The sequence below is a fragment of the Poromitra crassiceps genome, assembly GCF_964638095.1.
Source record: "Poromitra crassiceps genome assembly, chromosome: 3".
Classification (NCBI taxonomy): domain Eukaryota; kingdom Metazoa; phylum Chordata; class Actinopteri; order Beryciformes; family Melamphaidae; genus Poromitra; species Poromitra crassiceps.
Window position 1 is genome coordinate 57,230,006 of NC_139625.1, and position 13,604 is coordinate 57,243,609.

General features: G+C 45.3%; 1 protein-coding gene across 4 annotated transcripts in view; it reads left to right on the forward strand.

The window, feature by feature from the left end:
* LOC310773492 (RCC1 and BTB domain-containing protein 1-like) overlaps positions 1 to 13,604 on the forward strand; it is a 40,042-nt gene that overhangs the window by 22,551 nt on the left and 3,887 nt on the right. For all 4 annotated transcript variants that reach the window (XR_014552537.1, XM_083633381.1, XM_083633382.1 and 1 more), the window contains exons 12-13: positions 4,674 to 4,825; positions 5,264 to 5,394. Coding sequence is in view for 3 of the 4 variants with exons in the window: in XM_083633381.1 (XP_083489507.1) it covers positions 4,674 to 4,825; positions 5,264 to 5,394 (283 nt within the window). In the remaining variant the exon portion in view is untranslated. The remainder of the gene's footprint in view (positions 1 to 4,673; positions 4,826 to 5,263; positions 5,395 to 13,604) is intronic.

Consider the following 13,604-nt stretch of genomic DNA (forward strand, 5'->3'; position numbering starts at 1 on the left):
CGCGCCCCCCGCGCGAGTGCTCGAGCACTCGTTCATAATAGACTATTTAAATTGCTTAAAATGCCCGATAAAACTCATTCAAAACGTTGCACTAGTTTACAGACTACACTGTCGTTTCCCATAACGTTAGTCACAAGAAATGTGGAGAAAGAATCACTTTTTGGGAGACAATCGCATCATAGTGATCACTATTCAGCAACAATGGACATGTATTGGAAATGAAATGCCTTCGCTTGTTTCACAACTTGTCTGCTCCAAAGCGCTACTCCAACCGGAGATACTGTCTAAAGGTAGGCTTTAGAATGATGTTAGCTTAGCGTCACCTAATATCATCACAGTCAGTCCCTCTCCTGACAAAAAAATGCTCCAGGTAGCGCTTTTTCCATGCAAAAATGCAAACGTTATGTGTGAACAGCCCCATACACAGCAGATTACCCCTGCTCAGACATTACCATAGTAATCACACAGCCAGCCGCTGCCATTTTCGCTGTGTCTGTCCTCCTGTGTGTCGGGAGTCGGCACGCCCACACATGAAGCAGACAGTCAGAGAGAGCTTTTTTCACTTTTCACCAGTCACCATTGGTTCAAGGCAACAATGTGTTTATTAGCCAGAGGTGCATTACCGCCACCTACCGGACTGGAAAGACATTTACTCGGCCAGGATCCGTGCGCAAATGCAGCGACAGAGTCGAATGTAAGGGCCCTGCTGTGCATGCACACCGGCCCCAAAAAAAGTGGGGGATATACTGTAAAACTCCCCCAAACTACTGGATCTCTGAACTATCTCTTTAACCAAATCACATATCTTTTTGATAACTAATGTAATAGCTCATATATTATTCACTTCAATTCACTGAGCCTCCCCTGAAACTGCTTGGATCCCGAGCCCCCCTGCGGAGGACCGCCTCCCACTTTGAAAACCACATGAAGTAGACAAATCTGTCAAAGATTTATAACAGCACACTGCCTCCAACAGAGAATAGAAGGTACATTGAAAAATATTATAGCAAACCAAGCTTGTTCAACTTTCAGGGCGATTATCTCTGAATGTTGCCTTTAGGAGTATGGACATTCAAATAAGCACATCTTTTCAGGGTTCTTTTCTAAGATTTGCAATACGCCCGGAAAAGATGTTAATCCTGCAGTTTGTGTTGTCACTGTTGCGCAAATGCGGCTGTCGTCCACTCCGTCAGAAGTGCGTTGCTGTGGTTTTAACCTCGGGTCCTTTTCATTAGCTATTTATCTTGGGGGAAAAAATAAAAAAAATTGCTTAGTTTCCACAATATGGTTGTTGTTTTACATCCCTGCACTACACCACTTCAATCAAGATTTGCAGTACGCCCGGAAAAGATGTGAATCCCCGAAGTTTAGAGTGTTCTCCCGTTGAGTTACTGTTTAGAGAGGCTGATTATAGGGGCCAGCGCTGCCGCAGCTGACCACTGCGAGGTTCTTTTGGCGCTGACACGTTTCCAAAAATCAAAAATGGTGGAGGCTGCCTGGCGCTGATGTTGCAATGGGGCAATATGGAGCTGCCATTTCTTTCCATTAAAAGTTATTTGGTCCAGGTGGGGAGGGGAGGGGGAGGGGGAGGGAGGGCAGAGGTGAACGTGAGCAGCAGGGGCAGACAGTCAAGCAGGCATGGTCGAGTGGACAGCAACAGCGTGACGGAGATTTGCACTGAGCATTTGGACGCCTAGAGTGAATGGTAAATGGCCTGCATTTATATAGCGCTTTTATCCAAAGCGCTTTACAATCAGTAGATAGTCTACATTCACCCATTCATACACCAATGGCGGCAGGCTACCACGCAGGGTGCCTACACACCATCGGGAGCAAGGAGGGTTAAGTGTCTTGCCCAAGGCAAGATCACCCAGCTAAAGCCGCCCCATAGAGTGCTCGGGTGGAGGCCTTCTGCAGCGTACAGGGAGGAGCGTTCCCAAAATAAATTGAAATTATGAATGAAAGTGATGCCGTGGGAGATGCAGGACGATTGGAGCCAGTAATGGAGCGCTAACAGACAACTAAATCGCACGTCACCATGACAGAGAGTTGGGACTGGGCCAGACAGATATGTGGATTTTCCACTAGCTGTGAGCAAATCGAAAAGGCGGATGAAGTTATGTTTTGTTTGTTTGGAATTCTGACGGCCAGTGTCATTGCAGCCCACGTGAAGAATTAGTTTTGTGACAGATGACGGGTGTGAAGCGAGGATGGCGGGGAGTTTATGATTTCAACTGTCGTGGCACCGGAGAAGCAATACGTGATGGCGTTAATATAACGAAGATTTTTAATAATAGAGTCGCCGATAATTGCTACTGTTGGAGGGAAAAGCGGAGGCGGGGGTGATGAACGGTGGTCGGGACCTGTAGACTGATTGGGCTTCAAGGAATTAGCGACCAAACTAACGTTAGTGACCAAACTAACGTTAGTGACCAAACTAACGTTAGCGGCCACTTCCCTCGAGCATGGCGGGTTCGGTGACACCCCCGAATGACCGGGGGAACCAGGGCCGGGCGGAGAGAGAGAACCAGCACCAGTACCCACAGAGGGAGAAGAGAGGGGGCCAGCTGGAATACTCCCGTTGGTCTGCTCAGGGCGATTGGAAACGGCCTCCTTCAGCAGCCGGAGTCGGGTGCCGAACCGGGACCGAGCAGGTACTGCAGACAAGCCGGCGGACATCGGTGGAGACGAAGGAGACTAAGGCCTGGACCGCGGTGGAAACTGGGCGCTGTCCAGGATTTAATGTTATTAAATAGGTTTAACACAGCACAGTTAAGTGTTCACACATTCAAGCCTCTCTATTTTTAATTGTTGTCTGTGAGCTTCTGTAAAGGCTGCTAGTTCATTCTCATTATTTAAAGGTCCCATTCCGTGCAAAAGCTGTTTTTACTTGTAAATGCATATATACTGCTGTCAGCCCTCCCTGTAATGAGTGGTCACAAGCTCAGAACTGCCACAGTTGGATTTGTCCCTATCCAGCTTCCCCCTGCAGTCTCCTCCAAGCCACACCCCCAAACGCTTCGTTTGCCCAGAGGGGAATTGGGACGTCACGAGCTTCCTCACGCATACTGTGCGGGTCTCTATCACACAAGCTACCTGCACCATTTTGTCTATAGCCACAAAATTAACACTTCTAGCTGGAGCGACGCCAACTGTACGTGATCCAGCAACTGCAGAGGTGCATTCGGTAAGTCTAGGCATTTTGAGATGTCCTCTTTAGCGTAGTAACCGTTAAGTTAACCATAACTCGCAACCTAGCGTGCTGGTCCACAGACGCTAATCTGATTGGCCGCTGGGAGCCTGGGGCGGGCTCTCCCTCAGCGGCCAATGGGAACTGTTAGTTCTGAATATATTATAGATACAGACCGTTCTTGGGAAGCGACGAGATGAGGAAGTGAGAACTCCGTCACAACAAACGGGGTTGCTAAGAGGTTACAGCTGCACGAATTGGGACCTTTAAAAAAATCTCTGTGTTGTAACAGTAATTAACCTTGATCCGTGTCTTAAACTATGCCATGTTGGGTCCTTGAATTGGAGGGAATTGGGCCTGGAAAGTCCTTGAAAAGTCCTTGAATTTGATGTTTCACACATTCACAGCCAGCCATTTTTTTTTTTACTGTAGGTAGCTTCTGCCAGAGTTTTTTTTTTAGGATTCTGGCTCATCTTTCAAGACCCGAGGATTCTTTTCTGCTAAAAGAACTAATATAATGTGTGCTTTCTCTGTCTAAAAGAGTTAGTTTGTAGAGTTAGTAGTTATGTAGGCATTAGCACTTGAATACAGCATGGTTTCAGCGTCTGAAAATTTAAGCTGAGATAAATAGCTTTTTGTGAAATTCGATAGAACAGTCACTTTAACCATTCATTTTTGGCATCAGTAAGATGTCAGACATCTAAACAATAGTTTTGAACAGTAAGTTCCTCCATAACAGCAGGAAACCCCCCTCTACTTCAAACTCCTCCCTCCGTGTGTGTTCTTCTTGGCTGCAGCGGGCGTGTCACAAGCGAGTTGCTGCTGTCTGTGCTGCTGCTCCTGTCTGCTGGCGGCCGCTGGGCAAGTCTGGATGGGCTCGCTCGTTTCTTGGGGTTTCGGTTGAGAAACCCCAAGAAACGGGGTTTCTTTTGCGATTCTGGTCTTATTTATGCTGCGTGTTTCAAAGTGTGTTGCACCCATAATCTATTATGCAAATTTGCAATCCCCCACCGCCAGCAATCAGCGCGAAAGCGAAAGCGTTTTCGCCAATCCATTTTACAGTATGAGAATGGTTTCATCGTGCGTTCCCCTGCAGTTTTGGCTCTGCTTTTTCTAGAATGGAGAGCACTGTCGCCACTTAGTGGGTCGGTGGAATGGGTTGTACACGTTCGGTGGCTTCAATATTTATATAAGAGATGTAAAAGGGTTAGATCAACGTCCCACCGTCAATTTTTTTTTTTTTTTTTTTTTGACGTAGGCCTATCAACACGTCATTGGCAGTCAACCGTTGGATTTTTTTTGACGTATCAACACGTCATTGGCAGTGAACGTGTTAAGAAGTTGTGGCAACCCTCATCCAGTGGGCTTTTGAAGGGGTTTCATCAGCCCAAGAGCTGGGCTGTTGTTCAAACATGAAAATCTGCAAAATGGCGACGGCAACAAAACGTTAATATGTCTTGTTTTATTTGCTTGTTGTGAATAGGTGTGAGCATTTCCGTTCCATGTTCCAGTCCCATTGGACGGAGGATCTGCAGGAGGTGATAGCCATCGACCAGTTCACTTATCCCGTCTACCGGTCCTTCCTGCAGTTCCTCTACACAGACACTGTAGACCTTCCACCTGAGGACGCTATTGGTTAGTGCACGCATGCACACACACACACACACACACACACACACACACACACACACACACACAGATGGTTACTAACAATATTGAGTGCAGATGCCTACAGATGCAGCAATCTTCAATTGGCGCAGGGTCCCTGCAGCGACCTTGCAGGAGGAAAAAACGGAAACTTAATTTAAAATACTTAACATAAACTTAACTCTTAGTCTTAATATAACAATTTAAACTAATCTGCCTTTTTCACAGCAGCCATTGTGTGTCCAAAAGGCAGGGTAAACACAGGTGCAACCAAAACATTGAGAGCCCCAGCACCGGAACACCTTAATGTATTGGAAGTTGGAAACCCTCATTAATGTTCCGGTTGCACCTATGTTTACCCTGCCTTTTAGACACAAAATGGCTGCTGTGAAAACGGTCAATTCTGTGTGTGTGTGTGTGTGGCAGGCCTATTGGACCTGGCCACCTCCTATTGCGAGAACCGTCTGAAGCGTCTCTGTCAGCAGATCATCAAGAGAGGCATCACTGTGGAAAACGCCTTCGCCCTGCTGTCTGCCGCCGTGCGATACGATGCAGAGGTACCCCCCCCCCCACACACACACACACACACACACACACACACACACACACACACACACACACACACACACACACACATCTGTAAACTGTGTTTCACCACATTGAAGGTTTCACTGGAATTCTGTTGCTAGAGAACAGTTTGAACACAAACATAGTTCCTGTCAGCTCAGGTCCATTTAGAATATTGATGTTGTCAAGTTGAAACTGTCTATAGGAATGAGATGATCTGCTTATGTGATGGCGCAGAGATTAAGTCTGAGACTGTGTAGACAAAGCTTGGAAACAGGAGCCCCCCTCGCTCAATTCCTGGATGCCTATGGGATCATGATAATGTTATTTGATCCCATAGACCAGGGCTATTCAACTAAATTTTTCAGGGGGCCACATTGTCAGAAACCTAAGGGGCCGGGGGCCGGACCGTTCCCCAAGCCATTATATGTACACTTGACATGTGCCACCACATTTTCGCAGCCACGCTGGAACTATTATTAAGTAGGGAGTGCTGTAAGGAATGGAATCTCGACGCTGCCCTTAAAATTTGATGTTTTTGGGACTTTTATCCATATTTAGAAGAATATTTCATTTTAAATTAACTCATTGAGTGCCAATGACGACAATCGTCGTCAATTGCTTTAGTGACGTAGAGTGCCAATGACGACGATTGTCGTCAATTGCGTTTTTTGACGGTGGGACGTGGATCAAAGCCAGATCCATCTCCTGTAAAATTTTGGGGCATGTTGAATGTGTTTTTTTTTTAATAATATTTATTTTTGAGCAGGGAGCATTGGCATTACAGTACAATAACCAGTGTAATTTTCTTTCTTTTTTTACATTGAAACATCGCAACCAACACGTCTACCCTCCTTTGCCTCCCCACAACCCAATCCCATTCCAACAGAAAAAATAAATAAAATTAGATAATTAAATAAAATAAGAATAATAATATACATACATACACATATTCATATGTACTGTATACGCATATACACACGTACATACAGTAAGAGGTAGTATAACAGTGAAAACAGTAATAACTCAAGTTTTCAAAGTTTATACTTGCAAGCATCTGGGTCAAATTGGCCTATTTCGGTCTCATGAGGCCAGAAGAACACTGCGCGGCTGTGAGTGTGGTGGGCAGGCAGCAAGGTATTCATCCATCCCTGGGAGGGCCCAGGCCCTTGTTCTATGGAGCCACGTCGTCTGGGGGAAGGCCATCTACGTATTCGATCAGCGGTCTCCAATGTGAATAAAATTTGTCAGAGGAGCCCCGCAGGGTGAATTTAATTTTTTCCAATTTAAGCAAAAATAAAGTGTCTTCAAGCCAAGCTTTAAATGAAGGTGGCTGAGGGGATTTCCAAAGAAAAAGAATCCTCCTACGAGCAATTAACGAGGCAAAAGTGATAACATTGGATTGGGTGACCGACATATCGAGCTCGTCCGGTGGTCTACCAAAGATTGCAATATGAGGGGATGGACAGATTCTCACCTTCAGAATGTCCGAACACATATTAAAAAAGGAGTGCCAGAAACCAGATAGTTTGGGACAGGTCCAAAACATATGAGTCAAGTTACAAGGTGCTTGTGAGCATCTATCACATTCATCAACCACTTTATCTGGGTAGAATTTAGCCAGTTTGGCCTTACTATAGTGAAGTCTGTGTACTACTTTAAACTGTATCAGGCTAAGTCTGGCAGAACTAGAAGAAGAGTTGACGCCTCGCAAGGCTTCCTCCCAGAAGTTGTCTGAGAAGGACGTCTGCAGTTCACTTTCCCAGCTCTCTCTGCTTTTATTGATGGCCACCACATTCACTGGAGAGAGGAGATCATAGAAATAGGAGACATGGCCCCTGGATAGAACGTCTGCCTTAAGCAGTAGATCTATTCCACTGGGAGACGGGATTTGAGGAAACGGAGAGGAGTGGGTTCTACCAAAGTTTCGTAGCTGAAAGTACCGAAGAAAATCCGAACGGGGTAGGTTAAAAACAGTATGAAGTTGGTCGAAGCTGGCAAACACACCGTCTATATACAAGTCTCCCAGGCGGCGGAGACCTCTTCCCTCTAAAAGTGAATAGTAAGGGTCTGACTTAGCAGGCAGAAATAGGTGGTTGTTGCAAACCGGAGTCGCCTGAGGTAAAGAAGACCAACCAAAATGACGCCTGACCTGTGCCCAGATCTTAAAAGAGCTTATCACGATGGGATTAGAAGTGAACTGTGAGAAAGATACGGGTAGGGTGCTACACGCAAGAGCCTGAAGTGATGTAGAAAGGCATGACATGGCTTCAATCTGACACCAACTACTTTGGGGGGAGGTGAACCAGAGCATGATCTTATACACGTTAGCCGCCCAGTAGTAGCCCATGAGGTTTGGTAAGCCCAGTCCGCCATGGGACCTGTTCCCCTGTAGTAACAACTTGCCAGCTCTTGCGTGCTTGCCCGCCCAAATGAAAGAAGAGAGAATACCATCGATGGTAATGAAAAAAGATTTAGAAAGAAAAATGGGCAGACATTGAAAAATATATAAATATCTAGGAAGTATGTTCATTTTAACTGTTTGGACTCGACCCGCCAGAGAAAGAGGCAGGCGATCCCACCTTTGGAGGTCTGCTTTAACTGAGGCTGTAAGGTTAGTCAGATTCTTATCCTGTAATGTACGAATGGATCGAGTGATTTTAATGCAGAGATATTTAAAACCAGAGTTGCATAATCTAAAAGGTATTGACGTAGATGGAATTATGTCGGCCGGTTTATTAATAGGGAGGCACTCACTTTTTTGAATGTTTAGTTTGTATCCCGAAATCGTACCGAAGGATTTCAAGACTGACATGATACGTGGGATACTGGCTAAGGGATCACATACATATAAAAGGAGGTCGTCAGCATACAACGAGACCCTGTGCTCCGTGCCCCACCTCTGGATCCCTTTCAAACCCTCTTCAGTCTTCAGAGCAATCGATAGGGGTTCAATGGCGATGGCGAACAGTAGCGGTGAAAGCGGACACCCCTGGCGTGTCCCCTGGGCAAGCGAGAAAAATTCTGAGCGTTCAGTATTGGTGCAGACTGCCGCCTGAGGGGAAGAGTAAAGTAGTTTTATCAAAGAAATTAAGTTAGTTCCAAAACCAAAGTGCCATAAAGAGGAGAATAAATAAGCCCACTCCACCCTATCGAAGGCTTTTTCAGCATCCAGAGACACGATCATTTCTGGCTCAGTAAGAGATGACGAAGTGTGGATGATACTGAGAAGCCTCCGAATGTTTGTAAAAGAGTGCCTCCCTTTTATAAATCCAGTCTGGTCTTCTGATATGATTGATGACATAACTGATTCCAATCGCAGAGCGATGATTTTTGCAAGTATCTTGACATCTACCGGTAGCAGTGAAATGGGGCGATATGACGCGCAGCTCAGTGGGTCTTTACCTTTCTTAAAGATCAAAGAGATAGAGGCTTGAGAGAGGGTAGGCGGTAGAGAACCCTGCCGAAACGAATCATTAAACATATCTAAAAGTAATGGAGCTAATTGAGTTGAGATTTTTTTTTTTATTCAACCGGGAAACCGTCCGGACCTGGAGATTTACCGCTCTGCATAGATTGTATAGCTTCTTTAATTTCGCACAGTTTGACCGGAGCATCGAGAATCTGTTGATCGCTACTCGAGATCTTAGGGAAGGATAACTTATTAAAAAAAGAAGTCAAAAGAGTGTCATCGTTTGGAGGTTCAGACGTGTATAATTGAGAGTAGTAGGTTTTAAAGGTGTTATTAATCATAATGGGGTCAGAGACAACAGAGCCTGATTCATCAAGTATTTGAGTAATTTGATTTGAAGCTTGTTTGGCCTTTAGTTGATAAGCCAAGACACGGCCCGCCTTGTCCCCGTATTCGTATGTAGAACCCCGTGACTGGAAGAGGAGGCGTTCTGCCTCCCTAGTTAACAAGAGGTCGAGCTCAGTTTTCAGTATCAGCCTATCCTTGTATACGCCAGAAGATTGATTGTTTAAAAGCAAGATATCAAGGTTAGCGATAGCCGTTTCTAGCTCCTTTTGACGTGCTCTACGAAGTTTATTAGTATGTAGTGAACGTGAGATAATTTTCCCTCTAATGAAAGCCTTAAGGGTTTCCCATAATAGAGATGCAGAAGTCTCTTCATTTTGGTTGGTCTCACAGAAAAAGTCAATAGATTCAGAAACATATTTGCAGTTGTTTGCATTGGTAAGGAAGAGAGGATCTAAGCGCCAGGTTCTGAATGCCTTAGGCTTCAATTTAAAGTGGAGATCCAAGATCACAGTAGAATGGTCAGAGACAGTTATTGGGGAGTAATGAGTGGATAGAATAGATGAAATAAGTGATTTATCAATAATAAAGTAATCTATACGTGTAAATGAACGATGTGCCGCCAGAAAGGTAGCACCCGACGCCGAAGGGCCAAACCTTTCCCTGCAGTCCGGTTTGGCATTTCTGTGTCGCGCTGGGAGCTGGCGCAAAAAAACGGAGCGCTCCGAAAATAGACTGGGTGCGTGTGTTAGTGTGGGGAGGAGTTTGCAGCTGAGGGGGGGAGAGGGGGGTGGGGCACGCAGGCACCACACAACTACACCACGTCACTACATCAAAAAATATTATCTTCAGACTCAGTGAATGTGCTTGAAATGCTGCATTTCACAAAAGGCGGAATAACTCAGCTTCTAATTTGAAAAGTGTCTTTTTGCTCAAAACAGCCTATTTCTCCGGCTCATAACTAAAGAACGGAAAATGGGATCAATAAACTTTTTTTTGCAGATGATAGAAGAGAGTCTCATCGTTCTTTGTGCGTGTTCAGTGTTTACATAGTAATATCACACAATATTCTGTGGGCCTCGAGAAATCACTGAAAACGCTCTGAAACTCTGGCACTGGGAGCGTCCGTTCTCCAAAAGTGGCTGGCACTCAATGAGTTAACATTAGGATTATACTGTTGTGATGTCATTATTCAGTATCTTCTCCTTTTCTCACTCACTTTCATGTAACCACCTGCTCTCCCTTGAGTCGTTTTACACTACAACAGACAGCAACACACACATACGATTAGAGATTAGAAGATTAGAGCTGGGAAGCACAAACTGTTTTTTTATCCGTTTTGTTGGTGGTATAAACACAAGACAGCCAAATCCAACAATTTTGAAAATCCCATCTCTTGCCACCAGGGGGTTCTGCCGCACCCTCCGCACCTACCTTCCTGTGCCCTTGCTAAACTTTTATTTCACTACATTGCAAAAGTAGCTCAATTTTCATTTAAAAGTGCTTAATTTCTGTACAATAAAAGCTGTGTTAAAGCCCCAAAATTAAACACATTTGAAACAAATCTAAGTATTCGACAACACATGTCAGCTATTTGAAATATAATTTGGTCAATTCTGTCATCCCTTAGCTACACTATAGCATTGTAAACATTTATAGTGCATCAGGAAAGGAAAACAACTGTAAACATTCTTTCTTGTTTAGAACCTAGCACAGTATTAAATACTGAGTATCTCATGAAAAACTATTAATATTGCATCTTTTGTGTTTAGCTCCGTCTCACAGCATTGTAACATTGTAGTGCAGCAAGAAAGGAAAACTACTGTAAACATTTTAACCATATTTCTTGTTTAGAACCTAGCTAGCAACATCACACATCTCCTGAAACACCATTTATAATGCATATTTCTTGATTAGCTACATCACATCGCCATCACTTGAAAAACATTAATATTGCACCTTTCTTGGGGCTACACCACAGCATCTCCTGAAAACAAGACCAGGAGACCTGGTTATGCCAGACCCAGAAGGAACAAATTCCTAGTAGGCAACACACCTACAAACCACTTTATAAGTTAAAAGTATAAATCATTTTAGGCATTTTGTGTGTGTGTAGCATTTTGTGTATAGGGGTATTTGGTTGTAGATTTGTGTATAGGCTAGACCAGCAAACCTTCCAGTCTGATTACATTCACCTGTCCCTTGTCAGTCAGTGCACAGAATATGGGCAGAAGGGCTTTTCCTCCCCAGCCATTCAGGAACGCTTCAGATTTCAACCACCAGGGGCAACAGAGTAGGTCTGGTTTTGAGACCAACACACCTACAACAAACCACTTTATAAGTTAAAAGTATAAATCATTTTAGGCCGTATTAACATTTTGTTGGAATTAAATGGGAATACAGCACGGTGGGGGTGTATAGGGGTATTTGGTTGTAGATTTGTGTATAGGCTAGACCAGCAAACCTTCCAGTCTGATTACATTCACCTGTCCCTTGTTGATTAGACCCTCATTGATTTTACTTGCTCACCTGACCTGCCCAACGCAGCTTCCCAATGCAATTTGAGTGGCTAAAACATTTTCAACTCATGAATGTTACAAGTGTGTTGTGGGTTTATGGTTGTGTAAATATGATCAATTGCTGTCATACTATTGATTGCCATCTCATTAATCAGTTGGCTGTAGGTGATATTTATACAAATTACCTTCAGGTGTTGTGGGCCCTCTATTGCCCTCTAATGTACTGTAGTTAATGACCACATTTAAACATGTCTTTCTTTTAACTATTCCATAAATAAATAAGTATGATCTAATATGATCTAATGGCCAATAATGAACCAAACTAGGCACCACAATTACAACAAGTACAGATCCTGTACAGTTACACGGCACATGTTTAAACCAGTTGAATTAAAGGTAATTCAATGATTGTTAGTGTGTCCCCATTCACTGCTGGTTCAAATGGTAGCAAGTCCAGACCTGCTCTGTTGCCCCTGGTGGTTGAAATCTGAAGCGTTCCTGAATGGCTGGGGAGGAAAAGAGGGACAGACCGACAGACCGACCGACCGACAGACAAAGCCTCCTGTAGGCCGACCCCCTGGGTCTGGCAAACAATTTTTTTTTTTTTTTTTGGGTGGGTGGGGGGGGGGGTGGGGGGGGTAGGTCGACCCCCCCTCCCAACCCGGGATGGGGGCCACCGAGGCCGGGACGAACCTCTGCATGATAGAGCGGAGAAAAAAAAAAGTTCAAAAAAAATATTTTTTTGGCTGGGGGGGGTAGACCCCCTCCCAACCCGGGAGGGGGCCACCGAGGCCGGGACGAACCTCTGCATGATAGAGCGGAAAAAAAAAAAAAAAAAAATTTTGGGTGGGGGGGGGGGGGGGGGGGTAGGTCGACCCCCCTCCCAACCCGGGCCACCGAGGCCGGGCATACCTCTGCGCCATGACAGGGGTCCGTCCTGGAGCACCAGGACCCCTGGGTCTGGCAAACAATTTTTTTTTTTTTTTTGGGTGGGTGGGGGGGGGGGGGGGGGGGGGTAGGTCGACCCCCCCTCCCAACCCGGGATGGGGGCCACCGAGGCCGGGACGAACCTCTGCATGATAGAGCGAAAAACATTTTTTTTTTTTTTTTGGGTGGGGGGGGGTGGGGTAGGTCGACCCCCCCTCCCAACCCGGGAGGGGGCCACCGAGGCCGGGACGAACCTCTGCATAATAGAGCGGAATTTTTTTTTTTTTTTTTTTGGGTGTGTGTGTGTGGGGGGGGGGGGGGGGGGGTAGGTCGACCCCCCTCCCAACCCGGGAGGGGGCCACCGAGGCCAGGCATACCTCTGCGCCATGACGGGGGTCCGTCCTGGAGCACCACACGAAAAATGGAAAAAAATGGAAAAAAGCTCCATAAAAGGAGGCTCTCATCCCGCTCAATCTATCCGCCAATAGTGCATCCCAGCCTGGATGACTCTTGCACGGTCCCCCTGTGTACCTCCAGGGAGGAAAAGAGGGACAGACCGACCGACAGACCGACAGACCGACCGACAAAGCCTTCTGTAGGCCGACCCCCTGGGTCTGGCAAACATTTATAGTGGATCTGACTTGTTTAGTTCACTTTGGCTAGATCACATCTGAAAAACAACCAGTCGGGTGTAATAAGTAAATGAGGTTTAATTGTAATTTTTTTTTTTTTTTTTTGGGCAACTCATCCGCAGGCCGGTCGGACTTGATTGGCGGGCCGCCAGTTGAATAGCCCTGCCATAGACACTCAACAATTGAGCCAAGATATTGCTGTTTGACTTCAGATTACAACAAATACATAAAAAGGTCTGCTGAAGGCATTTATTAGTTTCTGACTCTGGGAAAGTGGGAAGAAACAGTCAAATTCTCCAAAACTACTGAATCTCTGAACTATATCTTTAACCAAATCATACACGTTTAGGCTATTCTATGAGATC